Genomic DNA, 27,238 nt, shown 5'->3' with positions numbered 1-27,238 from the left:
TTCTAGCTTCCAACAGTGCAGTAATACCTAGTGCTTGTGTTTCTAGCTTCCAACAGTGCAGTAATACCTAGTGCTTGTGTTTCTAGCTTCCAACAGTGCAGTAATACATAATGCTTGTGTTTCTAGCTTCCAACAGTGCAGTAATACCAAATGCTTGCGTTTCTAGCTTCCAACAGTGCAGTAATACCAAATGCTTGTGTTTCTAGCTTCCAACAGTGCAGTAATACCAAAAGTTTGTGTTTCTAGCTCCAACAGTGCAGTAATACCAAATGCTTGTGTTTCTAGCTCCAACAGTACAGTAAATACCAAATGCTTGTGTTTCTAGCTCCAACAGTGCAGTAATACCAAATGCTTGAGTTTCTAGCTCCAACAGTACAGTAAATACCAAATGCTTGAGTTTCTAGCTCCAACAGTACAGTAAATACCAAATGCTTGTGTTTCTAGCTCCAACAGTGCAGTAATACCAAATGCTTGTGTTTCTAGCTACAACAGTACAGTAAATACCAAATGCTTGTGTTTCTAGCTCCAACAGTGCAGTAATACCAAATGCTTGAGTTTCTAGCTCCAACAGTACAGTAAATACCAAATGCTTGAGTTTCTAGCTCCAACAGTACAGTAAATACCAAATGCTTGTGTTTCTAGCTCCAACAGTGCAGTAATACCAAATGCTTGTGTTTCTAGCTACAACAGTACAGTAAATACCAAATGCTTGTGTTTCTAGCTCCAACAGTGCAGTAATACCAAATGCTTGTGTTTCTAGCTTCCAACAGTGCAGTAATACCAAATGCTTGTGTTTCTAGCTTCCAACAGTGCAGTAATACCAAATGCTTGTGTTTCTAGCTCCAACAGTGCAGTAATACCAAATGCTTGTGTTTCTAGCTCCAACAGTGCAGTAATACCAAATGCTTGTGTTTCTAGCTCCAACAGTGCAGTAATACCTAGTGCTTGTGTTTCTAGCTCCAACAGTGCAGTAATACCAAATGCTTGTGTTTCTAGCTCCAACAGTGCAGTAATACCAAATGCTTGTGTTTCTAGCTCCAACAGTGCAGTAATACCAAATGCTTGAGTTTCTAGATTCCAACAGTGCAGTAATACCAAATGCTTGTGTTTCTAGCTCCAACAGTGCAGTAATACCTAGTGCTTGTGTTTCTAGCTCCAACAGTGCAGTAATACCTAGTGCTTGTGTTTCTAGCTCCAACAGTGCAGTAATACCTAGTGCTTGTGTTTCTAGCTCCAACAGTGCAGTAATACCAAATGCTTGTGTTTCTAGCTCCAACAGTGCAGTAATACCTAGTGCTTGTGTTTCTAGCTCCAACAGTGCAGTAATACCAAATGCTTGTGTTTCTAGCTCCAACAGTGCAGTAATACCAAATGCTTGTGTTTCTAGCTTCCAGCACTGCAGTAATACCAAATGTTTGTGTTTCTAGCTCCAACAGTGCAGTAATACCAAATGCTTGTGTTTCTAGCTTCCAGCACTGCAGTAATACCAAATGCTTGTGTTTCTAGCTCCAACAGTGCAGTAATACCTAGTGCTTGTGTTTCTAGCTCCAACAGTGCAGTAATACCAAATGCTTGTGTTTCTAGCTCCAACAGTGCAGTAATACCAAATGCTTGTGTTTCTAGCTCCAACAGTGCAGTAATACCAAATGCTTGTGTTTCTAGCTCCAACAGTGCAGTAATACCTAGCAATACAAAAACAATACACACATCATCCATGAAGTAAAAATAAAGAATTAAAGAAATATCAGAACGAGCAATGTCAGAGTCCGGCACACGGTGCATTCAGAAAGTATTCAGACCCCTTGACTTTTTCCACATTTTGTTACATTACAGCCTTATTCTAAAATGGATAACATTTTTTTTTAAATGCTCAGCAATCTACAAACAATACCCCATAATTACAAAACGAAAACAGGTTTTAATTTTTTTTATTGAAATTTGCTGAGACACAAGATTGAACTCAGGTGCATCCTGTTTCCATTGATCATCCTTGAGATGTTTCTACAACTTGATTGGAGTCAACCTGTGGTAAATTCAATTGATTGGACATGATTTGGAAAGGCACACACTTGTCTATACAAGGTCCCACAGCTGACAGAGCATGTCAGAGCAAAAACCAAAGGTCAATGAGGTCAAAGGAATTGTCCGTAGAGCTCCGAGACACAGATCTGGGGTAAGGTACCAAAACATTTCTGCAGCATTGAAGGTCCCCAAGAACACAGTGGCCTCCATCATTCTTAAATGGAAGGAGTTTGGAACCACCAAGACTGTCCCTGGAACAGGCTGCCCGGCCAAATTGAGCAATCGGGGAAGAAGGACCTTGGTCAGGGAGGTGACCAAGAATCCAATAGTCACTCTGACAGAACTCCAGAGTTCATCTGTGGAGATGGGAGAACCTTCAAGAAGGACAACCATTTTCGCAGCACTCCACCAATCAGGCCTTTATGGTAGAGTGGCCAGAAGGAAGCCACTACTCAGTAAAAGGCAGCTTGGAGTTTGCTAAAAAGCACCTAAAGGACTCTCAGACCTCTCAGAGAAACAAGATTCTCTGGTCTGATGAAACCAAGATTGAACTCTTTGGCTTGAATGCCAAGCGTCACGTCTGGAGGAAACCTGGCACCATCCCTACGGTGAAGCATGGTGATGGCAGCATCATGCTGTTGGGATGGTTTTTCAGCGGCAGGGACTGAGAGACTAGTCAGGATCGAGGGGAAAGATGAACAGAGCAGAGAACAGAGAGATCCAGAGCACACAGGATCTCAGACTGGAGGTGAAGGTTCACCTTCCAACAAGACAATGACCCTAAGCACACAGCCAAGACTACGCAGGAGTGGCTTCGAGACAAGTCTCTGAATGTCCTTGAATAGCCCAGCCAGAGACCGGACATGAACCCAATCTAACAACTCTGGGGAGACCTGAAAATAGCTGTGCAGCGACGCTCCCCATTCCAACCCGACAGAGCTTGAGTGGATCTGCAGAGAAGAATGGTAAAAACTCCCAAATACAGGTGTGACAAGCTTGTAGCGTCATACCCAATAAAAAAATGAGTAGAGAGAATGATTTATTTCAGCTTTGGAAGACCCATTTGTGACCAAGCTTTAACATCCTGACTGATGTCTTGAGATGTTGCTTCAATATATCTGCACAGAAAGATACCATGATTAATGTAAATGTAATTGTTTGTATGTAACGTAATGTATGTTATGTCATTGGGTGTCAGTTGTTTAGTGAACTCTGCCATGACGTGCTGTAGCACTAGGCAGAAACGTTACTCAACCAATTCACTCCTCTCTTTCTAAATATGCTATTACATCTAAACTTGTTTGTTTTCTTTGTTTAAGACTTAAAAATTGGTCTTACGATGTGATTAATGGCATTACACGGACTTAGAACAACCACACCGAGAGTAAACAAGTCCTACGAGATCTAAAACCAGGAACAAATGTAATATATCTGACATTCAATATTCTGCAATATTGCCCAACTTAAGAGTTGTTTATTAACCATTAGTTTACCCGTTAACAGAAAAACACATCTCCTGTACACCAAGGACTCAGGGAAGAGTTGCAGGGTATAATAGGAGAAGAATGTGCCTATTTGAAAGCTACAAATAAAATGTGCAGATCACTCCGGCTTTGCAGTATGTGAACGTTTCCTATCCTGTACCTCCCAGTCCCATAACAGATCTAGTCGTCTCAGGCCGGTTCTCTCTGCATCCCAGGGAGTAGCTCCTTCCGGTGTGGTGGGACAGGTCATGTTGTCTCGGGGACATCTGTCCTTCACTGTCCTTCCCCCTGCGAATAACCACCAGGACCTGAGAGGACAGTCTAGCCTGGTGGAGACAGGACACGGCTTCTACGTGGGACATCCCCTCCAAGCTGCTGCCGTTGATGGACAGGATACTGTCCCCCCGCTGAATGGTTCCTTCCAGGCCGGCCACGCCTTTAGAGAACACCCGATGGACCTGCCCCAAACAGAGGTAAGTGGGAGAGTTAAGAAGTGAAGTTAAATCCCAAATCAACTTCTAGCCCCTATACACTAGGCACTCCAATCTATCTCAAGGGATTGGATTGATGGTAAGTGGAGTGGGTGCGTAATGAATTGTTCAACATTGAATAGACAACAAAAACATTTGTTTACTCTAGGTTTCTCATTACTTACTCCATAACTTTCATGACACATTTTCAAATGATTTTTTTGTTTGTTTTGTTTTTAAACATGTACTGTACTACTGTAATACTACTATAATACTACTGATATACTATTGTTATACTACTGTAATACTACTGTTATCTTCTTATGGCTGGGGGGCAGTATTGAGTAGCTTGGATGAATAAGTTGCCCAAAGTAAACGGCCTGCTCCTCAGTCTCAGTTGCTAATATATGCATATTATTATTAGTATTGGATAGAAAACACTCTAAAGTTTCTAAAACTGTTTGAATGATGTCTGTGAGTATAACAGAACTCATATGGCAGGCAAAATCCTGAGGAGAAATCCAAACAGGAAGTGAGAAATCTGAGCTTTGTATGTATTCACCAGAGTCCCCAATGAAGTCCCCTTGAGATATTAATGATGTTGCACTGCCTAGGGGTTCCACTAGATGTCAACCATCAATAGAAATTTGAATGAGACTGCCAAGTTGTTGTTGGAGTGAATGATAGCAGAATGTATCAGGTGTCTGGCAGTCAGCCATTTTCTGATCACTCTTTTTCCTCATGGTAGTCACTTGCGTTCCATTGTTCACGAAGACAAGAAGGAATACTCCGGTTGGAACTTTATTGAAGCTATATGATAAAAACATCCAAATCATTGATTCTGTACTTAGTTTGAAATGTTTCTTCGACCTGTAATATAACTTTGACGTTTTTGTCCGATGTAACACTGACCAGAATGAGCGTTTGAATATGTATACCAAACGCGCTAACAAAAGAAGGTATTTGGACATAAATAACGGACATTATCGAACAAATCAAACATTTATTGTGGACCTGGGACTCCTGGAGTGCTTTCTGATGTAGATCATCAAAGGTAAGATTTTTACTTCTGAGCGCCGTCTCAGATTATAGTATGGGTTTCTTTTTCCGTAAAGTTTTTTTGAAATCAGACACAGCGGTTGCATTAAGGAGAGGTATATCTATAATTCCATGTGTATAACTTGTATTATCATCTACATTTATGATGAGTATTTCTGTTGAATGAGGTGGCTATGCAAAATGACTGGATGTTTTTGGAACTATTGAATGTAATGCGCCAATGTAAACTCATATTTTGATAAATATGAACTTTATCAAACAAAACATACATGTATTGTGTAACATGAAGTCCTATAAGTGTCATTTGATGAAGATCATCAAAGGTTAGTGATTTATTTTATCTCTATTTGTGGTTTTTGTGACTGGCTGGAAAATATTTTGCTGGAAAAATGGCTGTGTTTTCTGTGGCTATGTGATTACCTAACATAATCGTTTGTGGTGCTTTTGGATGTAAAGCATATTTGAAATCGGACACTGTGGTGGGATTAACAACAAGATTAGCTTTAAAATGGTATGAGATACATGCATGTTTGAGGAATTTTAACTATGAGATTTTTGATGTTTTGAAATTGGCGCCGTACACTTTCACTGGCTGGTGTCATATCGCTCCCGTTAACGGGATTGCAGCCATAAGAAGTTATACTACTGTAATACTACTGTTATACTACTGTAATACTACTGGTATACTACTGTAATACTACTGTAATAATACTGTTATACTACTGTAATACTACTGGTATACTACTGTTATACTACTGTTATACTACTGTAATACTACTGGTATACTACTGGTATACTACTGGTATACTACTGTAATACTACTGGTATACTACTGGTATACTACTGTTATACTACTGTTATACTACTGTTATACTACTGTAATACTATTGTTATACTACTGTAATAATACTGTTATACTACTGTAATACTACTATAATACTACTGGTATACTACTGTAATAATATTGTTATACTACTGTAATACTACTATAATACTACTGGTATACTACTGTAATAATACTGTTATACTACTGTAATACTACTATAATACTACTGGTATACTACTGTAATAATACTGTTATACTACTGTAATACTACTATAATACTACTGGTATACTACTGTAATAATACTGTTATACTACTGTAATACTACTATAATACTACTGGTATACTACTGTAATAATACTGTTATACTACTGTAATACTACTGGTATACTACTGTTATACTACTGGTATACTACTGTAATACTACTGTTATACTACTGTTATACTACTGTTATACTACTGGTATACTACTGTTATACTACTGTAATACTACTGTTATACTACTGGTATACTACTGGTATACTACTGTTATACTACTGGTATACTACTGTAATACTACTGTTATACAACTGTAATACTACTGGTATACTACTGTTATACTACTGGTATACCACTGGTATACTACTGTAATACTACTGGTATACTACTGGTATACTACTGTTATACTACTGGTATACTACTGGTATACTACTGTACTTACAGTTATGGACTTCTGCTCAAGGTCCATCCCACCAGCGATGCTGAAACCAAGTCCGGATCCCTCTTCTTTAGAGAAGACTACAAAGTGGGTATCATCTTTATCCTAGGTGGGGGGGGGGGGGCAGAAACAACACACACAACGTGAATCTTTCAAGACAAGGATGACAATACTTCAACAATGTCTCAGACATTATATCCCTGACACTCCTCTCCTCGAGCCTGGTGCATTTTTTATTTCACCTTTATTTAACCAGGTAGGCAAGTTGAGAACATGTTCTCATTTACAATTGCGACCTGGCCAGGATAGAGCAAAGCAGTTTGACACATACAACAACACAGAGTTACACATGGAGTAAAACAAACACAGTCAATAATACAGTATAAACATGTCTATATATAATGTGAACAAATGAGGTGAGATAAGGGAGGTAAAGGCAAAAAAGGCCATGGTGGCGAAGTAAATACAATATAGCAAGTAAAACACTGGAATGGTAGATTAAATAATGGGATGCAAAGGAGTAAAATAAATAAATACATACAGTAGGGGAAGTGGTAGTTGTTTGGGCTACATTATAGATGGGCTATGTACAGGTGCAGTAATCTGTGAGCTGCTCTGACAGCTGGTGCTTAAAGCTAGTGAGGGAGATAAGTGTTTCCAGTTTCAGAGATTTTTGTAGTTCGCTCCAGTCATTGGCAGCAGAAAACTGGATGGAGAGGCGGCCAAATGAGGAATTGGCTTTGGGGGTGACCAGAGAGATAGATATACCTGCTGGAGCGTGTGCTACAGGTGGGAGATGCTATGATGACCAGCGAGCTGAGATAAGGGGGGACTTTACATAGCAGGGTCTTGTAGATGACCTAGAGCCAGTGGTTTTGGCGACGAGTATGAAGCGAGGGCCAGCCAACGCGAGCGTACAGGTCGCAGTGGTGGGTAGTATATGGGGCTTTGGTGACGAAATGGATTGCACTGTGATAGACTGCATCCAATTTCATTGAGTAGGGTATTGGAGGCTATTTTGTAAATGACATCGCAAAGTCGAGGATCGGTAGGATGGTGAGTTTTACGAGGGCATGTTTGGCAGCATGAGTGAAGGATGCTCTGTTGCGAAATAGGAAGCCAATTCTAGATTTAACTTTGGATTGGAGATGTTTGATGTGAGTCTGGAAGGAGAGTTTACAGTCTAACCAGACACCTAGGTATTTGTAGTTGTCCACATATTCGAAGTCAGAACCGTCCAGAGTAGTGATGCTGGACGGGCGGGCAGGTGCAGGCAGCGATCGGTTGAAGAGCATGCATTTAGTTTGACTTGTATTTAAGAGCAGTTGGAGGCCACAGAAGGAGAGTTGTATGGCATTGAAGCTCGTCTGGAGGTTTGTTAACACAGTGTCCAAAGAAGGGCCAGAAGTATACAGAATGGTGTCGTCTGCGTAGAGGTGGATCAGAGACTCACCAGCAGCAAGAGTGACATCATTGATGTATACAGAGAAGAGAGTCGGCCCAAGAATTGAACCCTGTGGCACCCCCATAGAGACTGCCAGAGGCCCGGACAACAGGCCCTCCGATTTGACACACTGAACTCTATCAAAGAAGTAGTTGGTGAAACAGGCGAGGAAATCATTTGAGAAACCAAGGCTATCGAGTCTGCCGATGAGGATGTGGTGATTGACAGGTAATTTCTTATTGATGGCGGTTACGATATCGTTTAAGACCTTGAGCGTGGCGGAGGTGCACCCATGACCAGCTCAGAAAGCAGATTGCATAGCGGAGAAGCTGCGGTGGGATTTCTTAATGGTCGGTTATCTGTTTGTTGACTTGGCTTTCGAAAGACCTTAGAAAGGCAGGGTAGTGTAGATATAGGTCTGGAGCAGTTTGGTTCAAGAGTGTCCCCCCTTTGAAGAGGGGGATGACAGTGGGAGATCTTTGGGGATCTCAGACGACACGAAAGAGAGGTTGGACAGGCTAGTAATAGGGGTTGCAACAATTTTGGCAGAACATTTTAGAAAGAAAGGGTCCAGATTGTCTAGCCCGGCTGATTTGTAGGGGTCCAGATTTTGCAGCTCTTTCAGAACATCAGCTGACTGGATTTGGGAGAAGGAGAAATAGGGAAGGCTTGGGCGAGTTGCTATGGGGGGGTGCAGTGCTGTTGACCGGGGGTAGGGGTAGCCAGGTGGAAAGCATGGCCAGCCGTAGAAAAATGCTTATTGATATTCTCAATTATGGTGGATTTATCGGTGGTGACAGAGTTTTCTATCCTCAGTGCAGTGGGCAGCTGGGAGGAGATGTTCTTATTCTCCATGGACTGTACAGTGTCCAATAACTTTTTTGAGTTTGTGTTGCAGGAAGCAAATTTCTGCTTGAAAAAGCTAGCCTTGGCTTTTGTAACTGCCTGTGTATATTGGTTTCTTCCCTGAAAAGTTGCATATCACGGGAGCTGTTCGATGCTAATGCAGAACGCCACAGGTTGTTTTTGTGTTGGTTAAGGGCAGTCAGGTCTGGAGAGAACCAAGGGCTATATCTGTTCCTGGTTCTACATTTCTTGAATGGGGCATGCTTATTTAAGATGTTGAGGAAAGGCTTTTTTTTTTAATAACCAGGCATCCTCTACTGATGGGATGAGGTCAATATCCTTCCAGGATTCCAGTATATGGTCAATGTCATGACAAATACCGTTGGAAAGAGGGCGCAAACAGATGTAGGACCATGCTACCTTTCCTCAATCTAATTAATCTGAAGTGTTTAGTTATTTGTGCTATTGTGTTCATTTCCCAAAAGCCATCCTTTATTATCTAAACTCATCCCCTGTTAACCCTGAACAACCGGATCCCCTGAACTACCTGATCCCCTGAACTACCGGATCCCCTGAACTACCGGATCCCCTGAACTACCGGATCCCCTGAACTACCGGATCCCCTGAACTACCGGATCCCCTGAACTACCTGATCCCCTGAACTACCTGATCCCCTGAACTACCTGATCCCCTGAACTACCTGATCCCCTGAACTACCGGATCCCCTGAACTACCGGATCCCCTGAACTACCGGATCCCCTGAACTACCGGATCCCCTGAACTACCGGATCCCCTGAACTACCTGATCCCCTGAACTACCTGCTCCCTTGCTTACCCTGAACTACCTGATCCCCTGAACTACCGGATCCCCTGAACTACCTGATCCCCTGAACTACCTGCTCCCTTGCTTACCCTGAACTACCTGATCCCCTGAACTACCTGCTCCCTTGCTTACCCTGAACTACCTGATCCCCTGAACTACCAGATCCCCTGAACTACCGGATCCCCTGAACTACCGGATCCCCTGAACTACCTGCTCCCTTGTTTACCCTGAACTACATAATCCCTTGTTTACCCTGAACTACATAATCCCTTGTTTACCCTGAACTACCTGCTCCCTTGTTTACCCTGAACTACCAGATCCCTTGTTTACCCTGAACTACATAATCCCTTGTTTACCCTGAACTACATAATCCCTTGTTTACCCTGAACTACCTGCTCCCTTGTTTACCCTGAACTACCTAATAAATGGACCTGAGAACTGAGAGATCCTGGTGTTCTTAGACACTCATATATATCCCATTTATATATATATCCCATTTAGCAGACGCAATGTTGGGGGGGGATTCTTTTTTTCATTATCCAATTGGAAATTAGTCTTGTCCCATCGCTGCAACTCCCGTGCATCCTCCGAAACACAATCCAGCCAAGCCACACCGCTTCTTGACACAACGCCTGCTTAACCCGGAAGCCAGCCGCACCAATGTGTCGGAGGAAACACTGTACACCTAGTCCGGCCCACCACAGGAGTCGCTAGTGCGCATTGGGACAAGGACATCCCTGCCGACCAAACCCTCCCTTAACCCGGAAGCCAGCCGCACCAATGTGTCGGAGGAAACACTGTACACCTAGTCCGGCCCACCACAGGAGTCGCTAGTGCGCATTGGGACAAGGACATCCTTGTCGACCAAACCCTCCCTTAACCCGGAAGCCAGCCGCACCAATGTGTCGGAGGAAACACTGTACACCTAGTCCGGCCCACCACAGGAGTTGCTAGTGCGCATTGGGACAAGGACATCCTTGTCGACCAAACCCTCCCTTAACCCGGACAACTCAGGCCAATTGTGCACCACTCCATGGATCTCCCTGTCGCGGCCAGCTGCGACCGAGCCTGGACTCAAACCAGGATTTCTAGTGACACAGCTAGCACTGTGATGCAATGTCTTAGACCACTGGGCCACTCGGGAGAGCATGGGGGATTATTGACAACTACTTCCGTTTTTTGGTGAGGCCTAGAGAGAAATCAAATCATTCACTATAGAAATTAGTAGTTTTCATTAGGCAAATACTCAACCTAGTTCAGCGCAGAAAACGTGGTAATTAACTAGAATGACCATAATCCATTGCACTTGTTCATTAACGGCCCAGGATAGAAGCGGATACACACAGACCACATGAGAGAGGAATCAACACAACACAAGAGAGGGATAGAGACAGTTGATGAGGTAGCTACTAAAAGGATTTGGTCAGACAGCTCTGCAGCATAGCTAGTAGCCTAGCTAAATAGAATCAATGGGGAGCACAGCCATAACACTTCATGGTTGTCTGGCTGGATGGCTGGCTGCTACTGCCTCGGCAGAGATGAGATGATGACTTTAAGGAATTCAATAATGAAGTAATAAACCCAACTGAAATATTTTATTAAAGTAACATCAATAAATGATGGACACGCCCCCACAGAAATGGGCCTTCCGCATCTGCAGTGGAATGTGGCAGAGCTATAGCAGTGTTTGTCAGACCAGGAGACATCCCATCTGAGGTGAAAGGTGACAGAACTAGAGCAGTGTTGGTCAGACCAGGAGACATCCCATCTGAGGTGAAAGGTGACAGAACTAGAGCAGTGTTGGTCAGACCAGGACACATCCCATCTGAGGTGAAAGGTGACAGAACTAGAGCAGTGTTGGTCAGACCAGGAGACATCCCATCTGAGGTGAAAGGTGACAGAACTAGAGCAGTGTTGGTCAGACCAGGACACATCCCATCTGCAGTGGAAGGTGGCAGAACTAGAGCAGTGTTGGTCAGACCAGGAGACATCCCATCTGAGGTGAAAGGTGACAGAGCTATAGCAGTGTTTGTCAGACCAGGAGGCTATAGCTCTGCCACCTTCCACTGCAGATGGGATGTTGGTCAGACCAGGAGACATTCCCATGACAACGTTTAGCTCTAAGTGTCATGGGACTTGTCTGAAGGTAACCCAGTACCGGGCTGAAAAATGAATGGAAGTGAATGGGGCATTTCCACAACAAAGGTATAGGGCTAATTCCACTGTAAATATAGGTTCAATTTGTTTAGCTTTCTAATATCTCTCAGATATAGGACAGACACTTCAAAACCTACCTACTTTCGATTTATTTTGGGACTGTCTGTTATTTTGGGACTGCCAAATTCAAATGTTAAATTTTTTTAAATATATTATATATACAGGTGTCCTAAAATTCTAAATAAAATATTGAATAATAATCCTTGTTAAAACAATTCCATATGACCGTCTTAAAACAATTCCGTATGTTAGCTTATTAGAAACCCAGCCCCTTAGACCTTAGGTGGTTAATAAGTGGATAAGCTGTACAGTAATGGGCAGTCACTACCTTATTAACGAAGTGTGGTGAGCAGTTGAATCAAAGAGAGAGAAAAGACCATAGTGAAACAGTTATGAACAAATACATCCTGCCGCACTGGGTAGCACAGAGCAACATTTTAAGGGGCATTGCACTAATAATGGCGCTGACTAGGGAAACGTATCTGCTGTTCTTAGTGCCAGTCTATTCAAACTAAAACAATGTAACTAATAATGTCATCTTTATGCTTTCTTTAATAAAATAATGATTAAAAAAATACTCTTTCAAAATGCCTATGTTTATTTAGTTATGGATCCATAACGAATTACTATTGGAATAAAGATCAATGAACTACAGAAATATTGGAACAAAGTTGTCTAATGAAAGTAAGCAAATTGTTGCTTACTGGAAAATACTCTTTCAAACACACATGGTCACGTTGTACAGCAGCAAAATAAAGCTGAGTCACTCAATCATGTAGCCCAGCACCTACATAAAGCTGAGTCACTCAATCATGTAGCCCAGCACCTACATAAAGCTGAGTCACTCAATCATGTAGCCCAGCACCTACATAAAACTGAGTCACTCACTCATGTAGCCCAGCACCCACATAAAGCTGAGTGACTCACTCATGTAGCCCAGCACCTACATAAAGCTGAGTCACTCAATCATGAAGCCCAGCACCTACATAAAGCTGAGTCACTCAATCATGTAGCCCAGCACCTACATAAAGCTGAGTCACTCAATCATGTAACCCAGCACCTACATAAAGCTGAGTCACTCACTCATGTAGCCCAGCACCCACATAAAGCTGAGTCACTCAATCATGAAGCCCAGCACCCACATAAAGCTGAGTCACTCACTCATGTAGCCCAGCACCTACATAAAGCTGAGTCACTCAATCATGTAGCCCAGCACCTACATAAAGCTGAGTCACTCAATCATGTAGCCCAGCACCTACATAAAGCTGAGTGACTCACTCATTCATGGCTTTGGATCAAAATAAATAAGTACCAACATTCTTTCTGATAGTCTTTAATAAAGAAATGTTTTGGTTATCCCGACCTGGACAACATATACAGTATTATAATAGCCCATTATAGGCTATTAGCAGGACAATATACAGTGCCTTGCGAAAGTATTCGGCCCCCTTGAACTTTGCGACCTTTTACCACATTTCAGGCTTCAAACAGAAAGATATAAAACTGTATTTTTTTGTGAAGAATCAACAACAAGTGGGACACAATCATGAAGTGGAACGACATTTATTGGATATTTCAAACTTTTTTAACAAATCAAAAACTGAAAAATTGGGCGTGCAAAATTATTCAGCCCCCTTAAGTTAATACTTTGTAGCGCCACCTTTTGCTGCGATTACAGCTGTAAGTCGCTTGGGGTATGTCTCTATCAGTTTTGCACATTGAGAGACTGAATTTTTTTAAATTTTATTTAAAGAGCCTTTTGAAGTTAGAAGCAATAGGATTCGAAGCAAAAACCTACAACTATTTGAGCACTGTTTCACACTGCTCTGAGACAAGCATGAGGACTGGTCTTGATAAATCAATTAGATTTTTTATTTTCACTTAATCTCCACTTGGGTATTGGTTAGACCACAGTTATACAATTAGGGTGCAGAAATGTTATGCCCTTAATGTAACCTATATTTAACTAGGCAAGTCAGTTAAGAACAAATTCTTATTTACAAGGACAGCCTACTCCTTCCTCCCCGTCGAGGAATTGAACCCCAGTCTCCGCGTGCCCAGACATCACGTGGATTCTTTGGCTAAATAGCCAAGTACTGTAGCCTACTCCCGACCGTCACGTTGTACAGCGCCATATTTTCCATTCCATCCTAACGGAAACCCAGAGGGTTTTTCGTTGTTCATGGAATAGAAACACCATAATATTAGTCAAATTAATCATGCAAAATTTCTTAAAATCAGTTCTTACAAAAAAAGGTTTTAAATTCTCTAGTACAGCCACTATTGAAGACTATCAAATGCTTCTCAAATATGCCCTCTGGTGGTCAAACTAGCACTAACTAGCATTAATGGTACCAGTGGTTGGCACTTAAATAACGTGCCATACAATTCTGCGGCACTACGCAAGCTGTGCTGCAGTACGCAAACCACTGTAGGCTAGGTTGTAGCAACATCATGATGGGTATAGGAAAAATGCAAGTATCATTAACAGCCTAAACCTAAAGATGTTACATTGAACTGGGTGAATGGATTATGAAGGGAGGAGAGACTGGTGGTCAGGGAGGAGAGACTGGTGGTCAGGGAGGAGAGACAGGGAGGAGAGACAGGTGGTCAGGGAGGAGAGACAGGTGGTCAGGGAGGAGAAACAGGGAGGAGAGACAGGTGGTCAGGGAGGAGAGACAGGTGGTCAGGGAGGAGAGACACTTGTTCAGGGAGGAGAGACAGGTGGTCAGGGAGGAGAGACAGGTGGTCAGGGAGGAGAGACAGGGAGGAGAGACAGCTGTTCAGGGAGGGGAGACAGCTGGTCAGGGAGGAGAGACAGCTGGTCAGGGAGGAGAGACAGCTGGTCAGGGAGGAGAGACAGCTGGTCAGGGAGGAGAGACAGGGGGGAGAGACAGGTGGTCAGGGAGGAAAGACAGGCGGTCAGGGAGGAGAGACAGGCGGTCAGGGAGGAGAGACAGCTGGTCAGGGAGGAGAGACAGCTGGTCAGGGAGGAGAGACAGCTGGTCAGGGAGGAGAGACAGCTGGTCAGGGAGGAGAGACAGCTGGTCAGGGAGGAGAGACAGGTGGTCAGGGAGGAGAGACAGGAGGGAGAGACATGCGGTCAGGGAGGAGAGACAGGGAGGAGAGACAGGAAGGAGAGACAGGTGGTCAGGGAGGAGAGACAGGTGGTCAGGGAGGAGAGACAGGAGGGAGAGACAGATGGTCAGGGAGGAGAGAGAGCTAGTCAGGGAGGAGCGACAGAGAGGAGAGACAGCTGGTCAGGGAGGAGAGACAGCTGGTCAGGGAGGAGAGACAGCTGGTCAGGGAGGAAAGACAGGGAGGAGAGACAGCTGGTCAGGGAGGAGAGACAGGGAGGAGAGACAGGTGGTCAGGGAGGAAAGACAGGTGGTCAGGGAGGAGAGACAGGGAGGAGAGACAGGTGGTCAGGGAGGAGAGACGGGTGGTCAGGGAGGAGAGACAGCTGGTCAGGGATGAGAGACATGTGGTCAGGAAGGAGAGACAGGTGGTCAGGGAGGAGAGACAGGGAGGAGAGACAGGTGGTCAGGGAGGAGAGACAGGTGGTCAGGGAGGAGAGACATGTGGTCAGGGAGGAGAGACATGTGGTCAGGGAGGAGAGACAGGTGGTCAGGGAGGAGAGACAGGGAGGAGAGACAGCTGGTCAGGGAGGTGAGACAGGGAGGAGAGACAGGTGGTCAGGGAGGAAAGACAGGTGGTCAGTGAGGAGAGACAGGGAGGAGAGACAGGTGGTCAGGGAGGACAGACAGGTGGTCAGGGAGGAGAGACAGCTGGTCAGGGATGAGAGACATGTGGTCAGGGAGGAGAGACAGGTGGTCAGAGAGGAGAGACAGGTGGTCAGGGAGGAGAGACAGGTGGTCAGGGATGAGAGACATGTGGTCAGGGAGGAGAGACATGTGGTCAGGGAGCAGAGACAGGTGGTCAGGGAGGAGAGACAGGTGGTCAGGGAGGAGAGACAGCTGGTCAGGGAGGAGAGACAGCTGGTCAGGGAGGAGAGACAGCTGGTCAGGGAGGAGAGACAGCTGGTCAGGGAGGAGAGACAGCTGGTCAGGGAGGAGAGACAGCTGGTCAGGGAGGAGAGACAGGAGGGAGAGACAGCTGGTCAGGGAGGAGAGACAGGGAGGAGAGACAGCTGGTCAGGGAGGAGAGACATGGAGGAGAGACAGCTGGTCAGGGAGGAGAGACAGGAAGGAGAGACAGGTGGTCAGGGAGGAGAGACAGGTGGTCAGGGAGGAGAGACAGGAGGGAGAGACAGATGGTCAGGGAGGAGAGACAGCTAGTCAGGGAGGAGCGACAGGGAGGAGAGACAGCTGGTCAGGGAGGAGAGACAGGGAGGAGAGACAGCTGGTCAGGGAGGAGAGACAGGGAGGAGAGACAGCTGGTCAGGGAGGAGAGACAGGGAGGAGAGACAGGTGGTCAGGGAGGAAAGACAGGTGGTCAGGGAGGAAAGACAGGGAGGAGAGACAGGTGGTCAGGGAGGAGAGACGGGTGGTCAGGGAGGAGAGACGGGTGGTCAGGGAGGAGAGACAGCTGGTCAGGGATGAGAGACATGTGGTCAGGAAGGAGAGACAGGTGGTCAGGGAGGAGAGACAGGGAGGAGAGACAGGTGGTCAGGGAGGAGAGACAGGTGGTCAGGGAGGAGAGACATGTGGTCAGGGAGGAGAGACATGTGGTCAGGGAGGAGAGACAGGTGGTCAGGGAGGAGAGACAGGGAGGAGAGACAGCTGGTCAGGGAGGTGAGACAGGGAGGAGAGACAGGTGGTCAGGGAGGAAAGACAGGTGGTCAGTGAAGAGAGACAGGGAGGAGAGACAGGTGGTCAGGGAGGACAGACAGGTGGTCAGGGAGGAGAGACAGCTGGTCAGGGATGAGAGACATGTGGTCAGGGAGGAGAGACAGGTGGTCAGAGAGGAGAGACAGGTGGTCAGGGAGGAGAGACAGGTGGTCAGGGATGAGAGACATGTGGTCAGGGAGGAGAGACATGTGGTCAGGGAGCAGAGACAGGTGGTCAGGGAGGAGAGACAGGTGGTCAGGGAGGAGAGACAGCTGGTCAGGGAGGAGAGACAGCTGGTCAGGGAGGAGAGACAGCTGGTCAGGGAGGAGAGACAGCTGGTCAGGGAGGAGAGACAGCTGGTCAGGGAGGAGAGACAGCTGGTCAGGGAGGAGAGACAGGAGGGAGAGACAGCTGGTCAGGGAGGAGAGACAGGGAGGAGAGACAGCTGGTCAGGGAGGAGAGACATGGAGGAGAGACAGCTGGTCAGGGAGGAGAGACAGGAAGGAGAGACAGGTGGTCAGGGAGGAGAGACAGGTGGTCAGGGAGGAGAGACAGGAGGGAGAGACAGATGGTCAGGGAGGAGAGACAGCTAGTCAGGGAGGAGCGACAGGGAGGAGAGACAGCTGGTCAGGGAGGAGAGACAGGGAGGAGAGACAGCTGGTCAGGGAGGAGAGACAGGGAGGAGAGACAGCTGGTCAGGGAGGAGAGACAGGGAGGAGAGACAGGTGGTCAGGGAGGAAAGACAGGTGGTCAGGGAGGAAAGACAGGGAGGAGAGACAGGTGGTCAGGGAGGAGAGACGGGTGGTCAGGGAGGAGAGACGGGTGGTCAGGGAGGAGAGACAGCTGGTCAGGGATGAGAGACATGTGGTCAGGAAGGAGAGACAGGTGGTCAGGGAGGAGAGACAGGGAGGAGAGACAGGTGGTCAGGGAGGAGAGACAGGTGGTCAGGGAGGAGAGACATGTGGTCAGGGAGGAGAGACATGTGGTCAGGGAGGAGAGACAGGTGGTCAGGGAGGAGAGACAGGTGGTCAGGGAGGAGAGACAGGGAGGAGAGACAGCTGGTCAGGGAGGAGAGACAGGGAGGAGAGACAGGTGGTCAGGGAGGAAAGACAGGTGGTCAGGGAGGAGAGACAGGTGGTCAGGGAGGAGAGACAGGTGGTCAGGGATGAGAGACATGTGGTCAGGGAGGAGAGACATGTGGTCAGGGAGGAGAGACAGGTGGTCAGGGAGGAGAGACAGGTGGTCAGGGAGGAGAGACAGGTGGTCAGGGAGGAGAGACAGCTGGTCAGGGAGGAGAGACAGCTGGTCAGGGAGGAGAGACAGGAGGGAGAGACATGCGGTCAGGGAGGAGAGACATGGAGGAGAGACAGCTGGTCAGGGAGGAGAGACAGCTGGTCAGGGAGGAGAGACAGGAAGGAGAGACAGGTGGTCAGGGAGGAGAGACAGGAGGGAGAGACAGCTGGTCAGGGAGGAGAGACAGCTGGTCAGGGAGGAGAGACAGGTGGTCAGGGAGGAGAGACAGGTGGTCAGGGAGGAGAGACATGTGGTCAGGGAGGAGAGACATGTGGTCAGGGAGCAGAGACAGGTGGTCAGGGAGGAGAGACAGCTGGTCAGGGAGGAGAGAGTTAAGAGAAAGGGCCCTGTCAGCATCATATGAGATTTCTTTGAGAAAGCATGAAGGGAAACATCAATATGCAGTGTGTGAGTGTATGGCTGAGTGTATGGCTGAGTGTATGGCTGAGTGTATGGCTGAGTGTATGGCTGAGTGTATGGCTGAGTGTATGGCTGGGTGTATGGCTGGGTGTATGGCTGAGTGTATGGCTGGGTGTATGGCTGAGTGTATGGCTGAGTGTATGGCTGAGTGTATGGCTGAGTGTATGGCTGAGTGTATGGCTGAGTGTATGGCTGGGTGTATGACTGGGTGTATGGCTGGGTGTATGGCTGGGTGTATGGCTGAGTGTATGACTGGGTGTATGGCTGGGTGTATGCCTGGGTGTATGGCTGAGTGTATGACTGGGTGTATGGCTGAGTGTATGGCTGAGTGTATGGCTGAGTGTATGGCTGGGTGTATGCCTGGGTGTATGGCTGGGTGTATGGCTGGGTGTATGGCTGGGTGTATGGCTGGGTGTATGGCTGGGTGTATGGCTGAGTGTATGGCTGAGTGTATGGCTGGGTGTATGCCTGGGTGTATGGCTGGGTGTATGGCTGGGTGTATGGCTGGGTGTATGGCTGGGTGTATGGCTGGGTGTATGGCTGAGTGTATGGCTGAGTGTATGGCTGGGTGCATGGCTGAGTGTATGGCTGAGTGTATGGCTGGGTGTATGGCTGGGTGTATGGCTGAGTGTATGACTGAGTGTATGGCTGAGTGTATGACTGAGTGTATGGCTGAGTGTATGGCTGAGTGTATGGCTGGGTGTATGGCTGGGTGTATGGCTGAGTGTATGGCTGGGTGTATGGCTGGGTGTATGGCTGGGTGTATGGCTGGGTGTATGGCTGGGTGTATGGCTGAGTGTATGGCTGAGTGTATGGCTGGGTGTATGGCAGGGAACAAATCATTAGACAAAGTTGTTTGTGTGTTGGTGTGTGTTACCGGTTACCTCAGAGAGAGCCTTGGCCTCCTGTAGCAGTGCCAACACGTCTGTCTTGGTGGTCACGGAGGCCAGGACCGCCTGCAGCTTACTCTGCTCCACCGGAGAGCCAGCCAGCACTGTCAAACTGCAGTGGAAACAGACCATTCCAATATGGGCTGTGACTTACTGCTTTACTCGTGTGTCTGTCTCTGTGTGTGAGTGTGTGTGTGTCTCTGTCTGTCTGTCTACAACCTTTGGAGGATTTACGTATTGTATATTTGAATCCAATTGTAGAAATAGTATAGACAGGGTTGGTGTTCGCACGTACCTGATGGACCGGTTCTGAATATCTGCTTGCTGCCAGTTGGTTTTCCTCTGAATGGGGTCCAGGCTGGCCCCGGCATCCGCCCAGCTGGCCCTGGTCGGGTGCACCCCGGTGGGGTTAGCAGACGGGGAACAGCCCCCTGTTTGGTTCTGAACAACCTCTGTGGGCCTGGCTGGGTGTATCTCCAGCGACGTCTTAATGGTGGCGTTGGTCTCTGGGTCGCTGGAGAAGTCATCGGTGCAGAGCTTGTCCAGGTCGGGCATGCTAAGGGCCCTGAGCTCCCTCAGTCTGGACCGGGACAGGTTGGCATGACCTCGGGCCTGGCGACTCCGCATTACCGGAGGCGTCTGAGGGGTTACAACTCCTGGGGAGATTCTGGGACTTTCTCCATCTGCAAGTTTGTCCTGGATATGTCCGAGGGGAGCTTCGCTAGTGCTGCAGCTTTGCGTCAACAGGTCAAAGTTTGTGAGGGTCAGGCTCGACGGTGACTTGCGAAGCTGAGGCGACATTGGGGTCAAGGGGGTTAATGCGTTGAAGTTGTCGATGCACGAACTGAAGCTCCTTCGTAGCGAGCGACAGTCTATGGAGCTCACCGATCCAGACATGTAGCCAGACAGTCTCCGGCTGAGAGGTGGCTTCAACGTTGCTGTCAGAGCAAAGGACTGGATGTCGATGCATTTGAGCACTGGCTTGTCGAAGCTGGCCAGGTTCTCAAAGGACTTGATCCTCTGGCGGACAGAGAAGGGGTTTGGGTCCCCTGAGACGCTGTTGTCTGTGGAGAAACTACGACGCTCCATCGCCTTCAGTTTGGACTTGTTTCCTTTGAGGCTCTCAGTTTCATCCGTCTCTGTTATACTACAGTTCATGTGAGAGATGTCTATGGGACCATTGCTCATAGGCAAAGGAACCCCATCTACGGATTCTAGGACTATTGAGTTCACTGCTGATTCACTGGTAATGTTGTTGACCTTTTCAAGATTATACACCGAGCAAGGGGTTGCAGGGGTTCCTGACCATCGACTGGTCTCTACTGGATTTCCATTGACCTGATCCTTGTGTTGAGTAATATTTTTGGTATGAGGAATTGAGTAATCGTTTGAATACACAACTTCCTTTGGTGCCAGAACTGGTGTAGGCATGGAGGAGGGAGATGAGGATGAGAGTCGCACCTCGATGAAGGTCCTCTGGGTAGTTAGGACTGGCTCTGGTCGTTCTTTTGACTTGGCCACTGCCAAAATCCCTTGCTCCACCTCTTTGTGTAGACGTTGCTCCTCTACCTTCATCTTGGTAGTTGATTGTGATTGGCTGATTGGTTCTGGCGTAGTAGTGGTTGTGGGGTTGTCCTGGCCTCCATCTGTTACGGGCGTGGCAGGGCTACTACTACTACTGCTGCTCCGGTCTTGCTGTTTATTCTTTAGGCTGCTGGTTATGGCTGCCTTTCTGATAAGCAGAGGGGAATCCACGTTCCTGGTTTGCAGGGGGGAGCCCACCTTCTTGGCTTGCAGTTTGGGGGACTGGAGCGGAGAAGTGTTGTTGGCTTTCCTCAGAACCGACGGACTTTCTGCTCTGGCTGGTTTTGGGGAAAGTTGCTCCTGGGGTTTGGTTTTACTCTTGATGTTGAGCCCCTTCATTTTGGGTGCAGTGCTGCTGGTCTTCTGGACTTTGTCATTGACTCTGAGCCTGCTGCTACTGCTGGATAGAGGACTGTCTGTTGAAATGTTGTTGACTGATTTGGGACCGGATGTCCTGAGAGAGGGACTATTAGGGTTATTCTGGACCAGCCTGAGGTCCAGGGATGTTAAGGGAACTTTCTCTCTCTCCCTGTCTCTTGTTGTTAGCGATATTGACAAGGGAACTTTCTCTCTCTCCCTGTCTCTTGTTGTTAGCGATGTTGATGAGGGAACTTTCTCTCTCTCACTGTCTCTTGTTGTTAGCGATGTTGATGAGGGAACTTTCTCTCTCTCCCTGTCTCTTGTTGTTAGCGATATTGACGAGGGAACTTTCTCTCTCTCCCTGTCTCTTGTTGTTAGCGATGTTGATGAGGGAACTTTCTCTCTCTCACCGTCTCTGGTTGTTAGCGATGTTGACGAGGGAACCGTCTCTCTCTCACTGTCTCTTGTTGTTAGCGATGTTGACGAGGGAACTTTCTCTCTCTCACTGTCTCTTGTTGTTAGCGATGTTGATGAGGGAACTTTCTCTCTCTCACTGTCTCTTGTTGTTAGCGATGTTGACGAGGGAACCTTCTCTCTCTCACTGTCTCTTGTTGTTAGCGATGTTGACGAGGGAACTTTCTCTCTCTCCCTGTCTCTGGTTGTTAGCGATGTTGACGAGGGAACTTTCTCTCTCTCACTGTCTCTTGTTGTTAGCGATGTTGACGAGGGAACCTTCTCTCTCTCCCTGTCTCTTGTTGTTAGCGATGTTGACGAGGGAACTTTCTCTCTCTCCCTGTCTCTTGTTGTTAGCGATGTTGACGAGGGAACTTTCTCTCTCTCCCTGTCTCTTGTTGTTAGCGATGTTGACGAGGGAACTTTCTCTTTCTCCCTGTCTCTTGTTGTTAGCGATGTTGACGAGGGAACTTTCTCTCTCTCCCTGTCTCTTGTTGTTAGCGATGTTGACGAGGGAACTTTCTCTTTCTCCCTGTCTCTTGTTGTTAGCGATGTTGACGAGGGAACTTTCTCTCTCTCCCTGTCTCTTGTTGTTAGCGATGTTGACGAGGGAACCTTCTCTCTCTCACTGTCTCTTGTTGTTAGCGATGTTGACAATGGTTTAGATGCGCCTGACCAGACATTGCTATAGTTGGATGGATTTGCCTCCCCCACCGTTGAGTGGGATGATGACGATTGTGTGTTAGATAGTTTTCCTAAAGCCGCAGCCGGTGAAACGTTTGTACGGAGTCGGGCTGACCTCTCCTGACTCTGTCGCGCGATGTTGTGGCTAGCCGCTGCAATGGGGGTAGTGCAGACGCTTAATGAAGGAGGATGGCCAGGTTTTATTGGATGTGTTATAACAGTGTCACAAACCCTGTTGACACCACTTTCTGAAGGCCCTGCAGGGCTTGTAGTGGGCACAGAATCTGTGTCGTTGGAAGACTGGCGGGGCATTTCTTGGCAAGGGAAACCTTTGGCCTCCACAACCAGAAAGGCACCTGAGGATTGAGAGCCAGAGGCAGGCAGACCCTGAGACAGTGAGGGGAATGGTTTCTGATCGGGGTTGGATTGGGTTGTTACAACAGAGCAGTCTTCGTTTTGCTGGGAGGCCGCTGAAGTAGTAGTGACAGTGGAGGAGGAGGAAGCAGCCGAGTCTAGTGCTACATCAAAGGGCCTCGTCTCCTTTGTACTGTGGCTGCCGTCAGAGCCAGAGATAGAGATATGGAGCTGTGGAGACAATGGCCCATCTGTTAGGTGAGTCAGCCCTGCCTGACTCAGAGTGCTGGGCCGCTGGGCCTCACTGTAACAAATCTCCACTTCCTCCTCATCAGAATCCGTGTCCTGGGGCTCAGCGCCGACACTGCGGCTCGCCGGTTTGTTATCGCCGGCAGCGCCACGGCTGTTGTCGGTGGCAGTGTCTTCGCCCTCTGAATCACTGTCGCCGACCATGTCGTACATGTTGCAGTTGGAATCGGCTACAGAGGCACCGGGGGGTCTCTCCACCCTATTCTTCCCCTCGTCTGTGAGATTACTGCTAACGTTTCTGGAGTATTTGTTCAAGAATGTTTTACCCACAGGCAAGAGGCAGCATTTCATTCCAGAGTCCAAGACAGAGAAGTCCAACTGACTGGGCAATGTTGGAGGAGTCTGAACTGTGCTTTTCTCATTCTCTGGCAGGGCCTTGCTGTCTACAGCTGACTTACAGGCCATAGTCTCAGTATGTTGTGCTTCTGAAGGGGCTTTGAGGGTATTGGAAGAGAGGACGCTCTTTACATCGGAGGAGCTTAGTCTGGTCATGACGTCATCAATGTAGGTGACCGGTATATCATTGCTGTGGTTGTGGTTGATTGGGGTTGTGGGTTTGGGATTGTGATTGGTCGGTGAGGAGGAGGAGGGACTTCCTGGATTTGGAGCCCCCCCATTGGAGGGACCCATGACATCACAACTCCCCGATGACATCACGAGGCTGGACAGGCGATCTACAGCTGTATGAGGAGAGATGAATTAATTACTTCAGAGGCAGTCAGGTTTTAGTTGTGTGACACTTACTGTTAAATTGCTCTTCAAACTACACTGTATACCTACAGTGTAGTAAGCCTAACACTGTAATTCCTACAGAAACAGCATGGATAACATTATTCTAGTAATTACATTTTTACTAAAGTGCAATTTAGCAACATGTTAAAACAAAACACATGTTTTGAAATCAACTCTTCACATAAAATAACAAGTACTATACTCATTCTGTCATTCTTCAACTGAACGAGACATTTATTTCAGCAACCTCGTCAGTATTTAATGGCATATTCAATAATACTAATCACATGACCGAATGCACCAATAACGTCAGACATACCAGGAAGTAGGTTGACATACTGAATCTGTTTAACAAATCAACATTCCTTTGACGCCAGCGCATTTCCACTGACCTGGATTCCCAATATCTAAAAAGGCTTTGGAAAAGCTCTCGGATCAAATGACAAATTCCTCACATCTGATGTGGAAAGGATTTTGTGGATCGAACCAACAGAAGCAAGTCTGTTGTAGCCTGGTTAAACCAGACTGAAAGCTGTGTTCACCATGGTTTCACAGAGCATCAATTTGGATTCCAGGCTTGGTCTGTTGTGCATTAAGTTAAAAAATGATGAATGCAATGGATGACAAATACACTGTTATTGTATGGCGGGCGTCATGCTTCACAAAGAAGAGGGTGGTTTGATCTTCACACTTCCCACAGAGAGACAGGCAGACAGTGACACACATGCAGACAGACAGATTATTAGGCACACACAGTTAGGCTACTCTTCTTCAGATTAGGTTAGTTGTTGTTGTTGTTGTTGTGAGTGCCGAGGCTATCATCCCATGTACAAGGTGCACCTGTGTAATTATCCACCTGTGTTGAATCAGCTTCTTGATATGCCACCCCTGTCTGAATTGATTATCTTGGCAAAGGAGAAATGCTCACTAACAGGGAGGTAAACGGTGTGGTTACAGAAAGATAGTAACCAATAAGCAACAAAATAACAACAACAACAACAAAAGCTATGCAAAATCTAATGTCAGCTCATGCTAGCTAACAAGGCATGTGACAGCGGGGGGACTTCTACGAACTTCTACGGATCTACAACTGATAGGTTTAGTTCAATTCCGGTACCGTTCCTAACATTCCCTGATTTCCCAGAAATCCTGGCTGGAAAATTCCCGGAATCTAGAGGAAATAAGCAGGAAGTCCAGAATCCTCAAACCAGGATTTCTGGGAATTTTGGGAAAGTTAGTGGAATTTTTCAACCCTTGGTCAACTACTGGTCACTACTGGTCAACTACTGGTCACTACTGGTCAACATTGGTCAACTTCTAGTCAACTACTGGTCACTACTGGTCAACTACTGGTCACTACTGGTCAACTACTGGTCAACTTCTAGTCAACTACTGGTCACTACTGGTCAACCACTGGTCACTACTGGTCAACTACTGGTCAACTTCTAGTCAACTACTGGTCACTACTGGTCAACCACTGGTCACTACTGGTCAACTACTGGTCAACTACTGAGGTAAATAAATGGATAGTCACCATGGATACAAAGCCAGCAGCGTGCTGTTCCCTTTGGGGTGCAGGGTTAGGGTTCTGCCAGCAGAGGGCAGACTGCTGAGGTCCTATGTCTTAGGGAAGGCAGCATTAGGGGAGGATGGAAGGGGCAACAGGAAGACAGACTGTGCTGTTAGTGACTAGTCAGTGGCGGTAGTCAAGGATCCTTTACAGGGATAGCTTGGTCAAGTTTCATCTTGTTTTTTTCGAACTAGGGTTTTACCATTCAAGTGATCTATCCTTATAATTAAATACGCTTCCTTTAATTCCTCCGATTGGATAGGTGGAGAGCTATGCGACGGTCACAGCCTTGCTTACATCCATCAATTTGTGCATCAATGATTACTTCAAGGAAGAAGAAAGAACAGAAGGTTATTTTGTATGTTTTATTTCAACACCACAGGTGATGTGGAGAGTCTCTGATCACTCCAGGTGAGCTCATGAGTGCTGTGCAGTTTTTTTTTTTTTTTTTTTTTTAAAGATTTGTTGTTATTTTAGTTAGTATTCAGGTGGAAACAGTTCAAGAGCCCTGGTTGTTATAATGATGTCATAGGGATGACATAACATGATATTACAGACTATGACCACTGTCAGAATACTGACTGGCATGAAAACCCCTTTTCATGCTATCTGGGGGTAAGTCAATATTTGTAATGTTTCAAGCTTTAGTTATAAGTTATAAAGAAACTGAAAAAGGTGGTTGTGATAAGCTGTTATAAGCTGTTACGGCACGTTTTTAATAACACAGATGTCATCGCATGACAGGTCTTATGAAGGTGTAACGTCAAATCACAGGTCTGCAGGATGACACATAGACTCACCTGACATGGGCCTCTTGACCTCCAGCGCGAGGGTCACGGGAAGGTTGTGCATGAGCTCACAGATGTCGTGATAGGACGAGGAGCACGTGGGCGTGTCCCCAATCGACACGATCTCGTCTCCCACACACATCCTGCCCCGGGATTCCTGCAACCAGGCCATAAAGTGTCACATCTCAAAAGGTACCGTGTATGAGGTCATAAAAAAGGGACGGTGGAGAGGATCGAACAAAGCAACGTTTTGTAAAGAAGAATGGAGACATTAGGGAAGGAACAGCAGGCTAAATACTTTTACTGACGTACGACTGGCTGATTGTATCAGTGTAGTGCAGTTAGATACATATTGTCTGGCTGATTGTATCAATGTAGTGCAGTTAGATACATATTGTCTGGTTGATTGTATCACTGTACTGCAGTTAGATACATATTGTCTGGCTGACTGTATCAGTGTAGTGCAGTTAGATACATATTGTCTGGCTGATTGTATCAGTGTAGTGCAGTTAGATACATATTGTCTGGCTGATTGTATCAGTGTAGTGCAGTTAGATACATATTGTCTGGTTGATTGTATCAGTGTAGTGCAGTTAGATACATATTGTCTGGCTGATTGTATCAGTGTACTACAGTTAGATACATATTGTCTGGTTGATTGTATCAGTGTAGTGCAGTTAGATACATATTGTCTGGCTGATTGTATCAGTGTAGTGCAGTTAGATACATATTGTCTGGCTGATTGTATCAGTGTAGTGCAGTTAGATACATATTGTCTGGCTGATTGTATCAGTGTAGTGCAGTTAGATACATATTGTCTGGCTGATTGTATCAGTGTAGTGCAGTTAGATACATATTGTCTGGCTGATTGTATCAGTGTAGTGCAGTTAGATACATATTGTCTGGCTGATTGTATCAGTGTACTGCAGTTAGATACATATTGTCTGGCTGATTGTATCAGTGTAGTGCAGTTAGATACATATTGTCTGGCTGATTGTATCAGTGTAGTGCAGTTAGATACATATTGTCTGGCTGATTGTATCAGTGTACTACAGTTAGATACATATTGTCTGGCTGACTGTATCAGTGTACTGCAGTTAGATACATATTGTCTGGCTGATTGTA

At 46.5% G+C, this 27,238-nt stretch overlaps 1 protein-coding gene across 1 annotated transcript in view; it reads right to left on the bottom strand.

The window, feature by feature from the left end:
- The window catches only part of LOC135513697 (PDZ domain-containing protein 2-like), a 230,329-nt gene that overhangs the window by 6,730 nt on the left and 196,361 nt on the right, over positions 1-27,238 (bottom strand). Inside the window, exons 19-23 of the mRNA XM_064936570.1 lie at positions 26,126-26,270; positions 19,575-23,703; positions 19,274-19,391; positions 6,560-6,661; positions 3,667-3,964 (exon numbers count right to left, since the gene is read on the bottom strand). Of these exons, the coding sequence (XP_064792642.1) occupies positions 3,667-3,964; positions 6,560-6,661; positions 19,274-19,391; positions 19,575-23,703; positions 26,126-26,270 (4,792 nt within the window). The remainder of the gene's footprint in view (positions 1-3,666; positions 3,965-6,559; positions 6,662-19,273; positions 19,392-19,574; positions 23,704-26,125; positions 26,271-27,238) is intronic.

Source organism: Oncorhynchus masou, chromosome 25 (assembly GCF_036934945.1).
Source record: "Oncorhynchus masou masou isolate Uvic2021 chromosome 25, UVic_Omas_1.1, whole genome shotgun sequence".
NCBI lineage: Eukaryota > Metazoa > Chordata > Actinopteri > Salmoniformes > Salmonidae > Oncorhynchus > Oncorhynchus masou.
Note: the sequence above shows the minus strand (reverse complement) of the source record. Positions and strands in the feature narration are given on the sequence as shown.